This window comes from Cryptotermes secundus, unplaced genomic scaffold (assembly GCF_002891405.2).
Source record: "Cryptotermes secundus unplaced genomic scaffold, Csec_1.0 scaffold631, whole genome shotgun sequence".
Taxonomy (NCBI): domain Eukaryota; kingdom Metazoa; phylum Arthropoda; class Insecta; order Blattodea; family Kalotermitidae; genus Cryptotermes; species Cryptotermes secundus.
In genome coordinates, this window is record NW_019742970.1 from 276,407 (window position 1) to 284,381 (window position 7,975).

The 7,975-nt window shown below is 37.1% G+C and overlaps 1 protein-coding gene across 5 annotated transcripts in view; it reads left to right on the forward strand.

The window, feature by feature from the left end:
* LOC111873584 (actin-binding LIM protein 3) overlaps positions 1-2,732 on the forward strand; it is a 137,311-nt gene extending 134,579 nt beyond the window's left edge. For all 5 annotated transcript variants that reach the window (XM_023868414.2, XM_023868412.2, XM_023868410.2 and 2 more), the window contains one exon: positions 386-2,732. In XM_023868414.2, the coding sequence (XP_023724182.1) occupies positions 386-499 (114 nt within the window). In that variant the 3' untranslated portion in view covers positions 500-2,732. The remainder of the gene's footprint in view (positions 1-385) is intronic.
* Positions 2,733-7,975: the final 5,243 nt, after the last annotated feature.

The window sequence follows — 7,975 nt, forward strand, 5'->3', positions numbered from 1 at the left end:
CACAATATATACGATACACTGAAACAAAAGACTGCTTGCATGTTTGTGATCTACCATGTAACATACATTAATGCAGTGTGTTAGCATTAGACAATTCATTCTTGTGGTAAACTGAAATTGTGTAGTGACACTGAGAAATGCCCACATATAAAACATAGAAGGCTAGTATCTTGAGGGCTTGTTACTGGCATTGTATTCTAGATATTGCTGCTGTTCTGGAATTTTTTAAGTAGTAACATCTCGATATTGTATTGGAATTGTTAATGGTATATTATCTGGAGAGGACTTGAAACACAAACTTTCTTTTTCTAAATGTAATGTGACTCCTTTGTCTGCATCTCACAGACTGTATGAACTCTTAACTGTAACTGCCTTTTTTTTGCAGCGTCACCTCTCTGATGCGGAGTTTGAGGCATTGTTCCAATGCAACCGAGTTGAGTTCTATCGCTTGCCACAGTGGAGACGAAATGACATCAAGCGGCGGGCTCGTCTCTTCTAATAGAACTGCCACACTCTGCTCGACCAAGTGACTGTACTGTGCTGCCATCATGTAGCAGTGTATATTCACTGAAGTAGATACTCTTGCTTCGTATAGCAGGTTAAATGCTGATAACATAATCTTTCATGTGTAATGCTATTGAGAGCAGTGGGATATTATTTTAACGTATTTTACATGTATCTTCTTAAATTATACACTCGCAGGCGTTTTATGAGTCCGCTACTATACCCCCATTAAAACAGTATCTGCATTCTAACATATGGAACTTGTTTTCATGTTTCTTTGCTCTAAGGGATGTAATTTTGGGCTCCTTAACATGTACGATGGTGGCACAGAACATGTTACGAGATTGTTATGCTGAATACCTGTACTTCGTTATAACAGTGCAGTAAACTGAACTCAGTGCCATTGGTTCATAAGTGCGGAAGAATCCCATAACATCTCTTTTCGTCTTCTTTATCAAATAGAATCTATCAGAATATAGTGTGAATAACTCAGCTTCAGACTTAAGTCATGTATAGTGTGGTGGCTTTGCTATACCTGATAAGTCCTCTGTACTCACCCCATCAGATGTCATAAAGCTTTTAATTGATGAACACAGAATTTTAGCATGACTTGTATTCAAGGATAGTTAGCTGTAATATAGACTAAATGAAGGCTTGGTTTTAAAATGTCATCTTTGAATTGACTGATCAGACGCTTTTGTGATCGCTTTCCTTCTCCCACTGGATGAGCAGCAGTTAAATATCTGTTGACTCATTGCAGAGCCGAAGTTCCTATCTGTGCTTTCAGCAATTTTTAAACTGTTATGAATTATATATGTTTGTAGCTTGCCTATCATCATCTATAGAATCCTGACTTTACATCATTTGCCAAGTCTTATGGCTCAGTGAAGTTTGAACATAAAATAAGTTTTCACCTGTCAGATTTTACTCCACTCATGAACATTGTGAATTCTATTAAAGCTACTTTCTAGATATTTTAAGTATTTGTTCTCATTTTCATTTAAGCAGGCTGTACTTGTCTTATGTAGTGCATTTGTAATTTTTAAGTTTATATATATGTATGTATTGCTTGTGTCTCAGTCTGTCATTGATTGCGGCATTTATGAATTTACAGTCTTTCCAAACGTTATATAAAATGATAGAAATATACAAGAAGGAATGCAGAATCTGACTTTTCTTCACAATATTAGGTTTCCTGCAGACATACTGCAGGAAAATTTAACATGGATGTGATGTGTCCCCCTCCCCCCAAATACATGAAGCCAGAAAAACTCCCCAGTAACAGTGAAAAGTTTAATTTTATTTTACAGATTCTTGCAAAAGTAAAAGTGACTGGCAGCAGTTCTTCCTGTGTCTCACATCATTCACATGATTACTTTATGTTTCTACCTGCTTGTGAACGTGAAACATGTCTGAATAAGCAAGTGACTGCATCACTTGAAGTGCCGATTACGTTTACTTAAAAAATTCCAGCTGTTTGTTTTTAGAACAAATCTCCACAAGTTCACTGAGCTTGCCTCTGCCGGTGTGTCTGCGGGCACCAAGTCATTGACCTGAAGTAGTTATTCACATTATTTCTCTTGTGTGACATGGACCTGGGCCAAATTAAAATTCCTTAATCTGCAAGGGCACAAGTGAGGACCTGCATGAGGCTCAGGTGTCATTTGTGCTTATTTTTATTTGCTGTGTATATAGAATGCTTAGCTTTTATATTTTCTGGTGGGACCTCATTGTGCAGTGAGTGAAGTTGGGAAGGAGTCTCTAGCTATAAAAATTTGAGTGACTTGACATCTTCAGTGATTTCATGCTGTAGTGTTTCAAAAAATGGCTGGTGCAATGTGTGAGAAAGCTCCTGTACAGATTGTGAATAGTCTCTTCAGGTGCCACTACTGCATTTGTTCTACCATATTGTGCAGCTGCGTGAATGGAGAGCATTTTTAATGCAGATTTTAAAGCTTATTTTTTACCTGTGTTTTTTGCTTTTATGCAAGAATAATTTGTGAGTTAGTCCATTGGGAGAGAGATTCACAATCGTTAATGTTAAATAAGGTCCTCGTTTTACTCCAGACTGTTAGAATAAATAGGTTTTCAAAATGGATGTATTTCAACATATGATAATCATAAGCTTTTGGTGCATGTGTTGTATATAGACTTGTGTACCTTATGATTTGTACAGTTCATGTATATTACTGCTGAAAGCAATAACAACAGTGGTTATTGTACCCCCACCCCATGATAGTATATTAATTTGAATTCCCCTCATGGTCCATGCCAGTTGGTGCTTGCCTATGTTCCACTCACTCAGCCTTTCAGACCACACATCTCAGTGATACCAACCAAATGGCTATTGAGTGGGAACGGATGGGGTGGGATTTCAGACTTGAAAAGTCCTCATGGTTTAAGACAGATGGAGAATTATTTTCGGAAAGTCTTGAAATATAATTGCATATGATCCAGATTTAGTTTTTGATTTAATCGTTGCTGAATGTTTTCAGTTGTTCTGTATTTAAATATATCTCGTAGACTGAGACTTGTGAGTCAGTGGTGGTACAATGTTCATTTTGTGATAAAGTTACCAGAAGTCGTCATGATATCTCAGTTGATAGCCTGTGGACTAGGTGCTGGAGGTTGGTTCATGGCAGAGACCTCACTTTATTCAGCATCTCTCAAAATGAATTCCAGGAATAGAGGTGGAAAGCATGTGATGATGTGCAACCAGTGCTGAAGTTAGGAAGAGTAGGTCTTTAGCCGCATTCTTTGTCTATGTCTAGACACAGCATTTATGTTAACTTTGCATATGGAACTGTGCTGCTAAAATTGGATAACTTGAGGACTGCTCCCATTTTCCTGACCTGTTCAAGACCTTTAGAATGCAGTTGTTCCCTTTTTATCACCGATGAAAATCACATTGCCATGTGATATCTCTGCAGACTCGGAACACTTTTCACCACTTTGGCTTCTTTTCTGTAACTGTTTGTGATGCATCATAGTGAAGCATTTTAAGTGTCTTGTTAAGTGTACCTTTATTTTATATAATAAATACTTTAGCAACCACAGCTGCAGTCATCCGAATACTCCACTTTGACTTCCAAGGGGACCTCTTGCCCTACCAACTTGTTCTGCTGCTGGATATGACATTGATTTAAATGGGACTGTTTCTCCACAGCCACACAGCTGATCATGGTTGATTAACATGCACCAGAAATAGTTGCAAGAAAGACTGTCATCTAAAAGACCAAAATTCCGTGCTGTTATTGTGTCTACTGTCATTGTCATTTGTCACTCCACACTTGTGTTAGACACGGTTCCTCAGTTAGTGTTGATTAGTTCTAAAACTCGGGCAGTGCTCATTTGCTGGTCGTGATGTTTTGTTTTATTGCATCACCAGAAGTGATTACCTCAGTTTCCTCACATTGGTCATCAGTTGACATTACATCTCTCTTTTTCCTCTTTCCTATCCCCTCCTCACATTCTTACCGTTTGTATCCCAACTAATTGGAGTTTTCACTTCTCTTCTTTTGGATGACGTCACATAGCGGAATTCCAGGGGAGATGCTGAAGCATGATGGGGGCAGAAAGCATGCTTGCCACAGCAGTACCCCAAGGAGGTTGCTATAGACTCTCATTCAGTGGGTCCTGGGTTCAGACATCAGTCAGGGCTGTAATTATCCTGAGATTTCACTTGGTTTCTCTTAGTCCTTGCAGAAAAATGACAGTATAGTGCATCAGTTACGCCATGGCCACTTCCTTCCAGATCCTTTCCAATTTGTTAGTCCCTATACCATTCAATGGCAGTAGTGTGGATACTGGAAATGTCATACATTAGCCCACTAAAAGCATAGTAGCAATGTAACTCTTCTTGCCCTGAGACTTATGTCCAGCTGCATCAGTTGTAGTCCAGGAATNGCGATACTGGCCAGGTTCAGTGGCCTTCGGGTTTTACTTGATATTTGTTAAATACAGGAATCAATCATTTCAAGACACATTGTGATCATTAAAATCCCAGTTAAACTTACTAGCAGAGAAATATTGTGAGTCATTGTCATTTGTAAATGTACTGACATTTTCTGTTCATGGAGTAACATGCAGTACAAGACTGACAAGCTGGTGTACCTTCGTTACTTCAACACTGTGGCACTTAGTGTGGCTTTGTCTCCAGTAGTCTTATTCAGAGAAATTATTAATATATGAAATATTATGAGTGCTTAGTTTTAAAGGTAATATTGTTGTGCTTAATTGAAAACAGAAAACGGTGACTGTGACTTTTATGAATCTTGCTACTTCATGTAACTTTTGGTCTCCATAACCAAGACAGTGGGATTTAAAGTTTGTATTTTCAAATTAATGTTGTGATAAATGCAGCTGTCGATTATAACACTTTTTATTGCAATTAAAGGCTATCATTTTTAATTGTTCCTACGTGCATCAGTTCAAGATAGCGTAAATATATGTCAGTGGTATAGACAGTAAGGATTTCTTTTCTTTGGTGCTAGTCGGAAGGTAGAAATTTTTTTGGGGGGGGTTAAATCGTAGACAGCATAATATTTCATTTTATTTTTGCTGTGTCTTATAGTTTAAGTTTGAAAATAAAACGTTAATTTACAGTGTAGGGTGTGTAGAACACTTGGCATTGTGATGCAGTAAAACCCCCCATTTGAGGTTAGTTGTGCTGAGTAGTGGGTTTGAACACTAAACTGAGGCAATTTGATACTGAGATCATTAATGTTAAGAAGGAGAACCTAGGAACATTAAATGGGGGTTGTGCTGTATACAGATAATTCTGTTCATTTCATTCTGAGTTGGATACTTTGGTTGTGGTTTCTTTGCAAATTAACTAAGCATTGTAGAACTGACAATATTATGTGTAGTGTACACACTTGTGGAGCACATTACAGCATAAAGGTTGCAAATAGTATCTTAACATATAACTGAAGAAGGCAGCAGTGTCAATGTCAAGTATACATTATTGATGTTGTATTTGCTTTTTGTTTAAAAATGGTGTCTGTATTTTCATATTAGGTGACTGTAATTGTAATACCATATGCGCCTGAATATAGGACAATCCCCTATTATTTTCTGGGCCCACGATAACGTAGTTGGTTGAGGTACTATTCTACAAGCTGCAAGGTCGCAGGTCCAATTTCCGATGAGGTCATTGGATTTTTTTTCGTTTCCTAACCCTTCCAGCTGCACTTTGGCCATGGGGTTAAGTGCAGCCCGCATGTAAGGCTGACAACCTTTCTGCCATCTTTGAGCCATTTGTATGGAAAATGTGGGAGCCTTGACATTTCACAACCCATGGCCTGTTACAGGGATAGCTTTACCTTGCCTTTACCCTATTAATGCAGTGAGAAAAATCATGAAAAAAAAATTGTTTTGATAAAATTAAATATGTCATTTAGTCCTGAGGGTTGTAAGAAAAAAGAAGTAAAACTAATTATTATGAAATAGTCTATTCAAAATGTAATACCTTTAATATAATTCTAGATATTTTCACAAGTGTCTTTAGAATTAGAATTTATCATTTACATTTTGATTCGTAAGGCCGGAAACATAAGGTGACCCCACTTTTCTAAGAAGCAATACTTGGAAAAAAGACCTCACCTTATGTTCAGGCTAATATGGTAGTTTCAGGTTGGAACTGGATAATTTCAGAAGACTTGTTGAATGTGCAAAATATGATGGTATCACTTCAACAGAACTGCTCTTTGCAGAGTCGGCATTATTGTGTTGCCACATTTATGTAAATTCAAGATCACCTACTCAAAATTAAAATTTAAAAGTTATGTATTTTTTCCACTAAACAGTTACAGTCTTCTACATTTGGGGCAGTCCCCAGTTCATATTTCATTTCTTGTTGGATGTTAATATATATTCCTTTAAATTGCAGTTCTTCTGCCTTATTTTATTTCTCATTTATTTTCAGAATTTTCCCAATGTCATATAATTTGTTAGATTTTAAGTTCTCACAGTGATGAGGAACATACTGTCTCTATGTTCAGGGTTTGCGAGTGAGCCAAGCAGGCAGTGACAGAACAAAGCCTGCTGATTGTGTGGCTTACTCTTCTTTGCTGAAGAGAGATGTGGTATTTACCTCCAATATTTGACTTGAACTACACAGCATCTCAACCTAGAAAGTAGGGCTCTTCATGATGTTATTTCAATTTGTTGATCACATAACTCATTTTGCTTCCCCATATAGGAAAACCACTGACAACATATTGGAGTGCTTTTACTTATAACTTCATGCAGTAATATATGAACCAAGGACCACTTGCATGTGACAGAATATGTAGATCATCCTGTATCTCTCTGTATGTAACATGGCTGCAGAGCCAAGGTTCATCTATGTGGCACTAGGGGAGGATTTTTTCTCTCCTGCTGGTCTTCTTTTTGCTGATATACTTTATTCTTGTATCGCCACTGATAATGCATGTGATAAGGCTTGCTGAGCAGCCAGCAAGGAATCAGTTGGGGTTTCACTCCTGCATAGCACATAACTGGATTATAATTTTGTAACAGTGGAAACTAACATTTTCTTGGATTACTTGTGTAAAAGTGAATGCTCTTTCACGTTTGAGCCTGGTGAAGTAATGTGCTCTCAGGGTTTATTAAATATAATCAGCTGTTTTGCAAGAACAAGACTAAAATATCAAGACTGTTCATGTCTCATTGTGAAGTTTACACATACCTGATATTTAATGATTGCAAATGAAAGAAGGATCACATGATTAGGGAATAGCTTTAGTATCTAAATTTTATTACAGAGTGATTTTAATATTTGTGAAGATGGTTAGAAACTTGTGGTAATCGGTACGTTGGAAGTGCCTGAGATTGTGCACTAATTTTGTAGTTGCATGTTGGTACCAGTGTTTATTGAAAACAGCATGGTGTGTTGCATACTTCTTGTCACGATCATCCTGTCTTATGCTGCTGCTTTATATTTGGTTCCAGTATTGGATGCTTGCTATATAAAATTAAAATAACTCCATTCATGTTCAAGTTTTTACCTATACCAAATTGAAATTGTAGCTTTTAATGTTGGCCTTCTGATAGAAGACTTTTTGTCACCTGAAAGTGTTTATTACTTCTGTCCAACATGTTTAGTTCAAACAACCATCTCTGTTTTTAAATATATACATCTTCCCCATCATGCCTGCACGTATTTTCAGATATACCTGCGACCCATTTTTAAAATTTCTGCTCATAGTTTTGTGTATTTTGTTAAAGATATTCACTACCAGTTTCATCTTCCAAGGTATTCTTCAGAGAAAAAAATACTGACATTGATATCCAAAATTTTCTTCTGTTTATCCTAAGTAAAAAAAAAGAAGTAAAATTTACAACAGGATGAAAAGTGCGTACAGTATATTCTTTATGAATGGAAGAACACTGGTGAAATGCAAGGTCATAAGTGTTACCAATCTGACGGGAGAATCTGTGACTAGGAAATTAATTGCTGTTCCCTGCC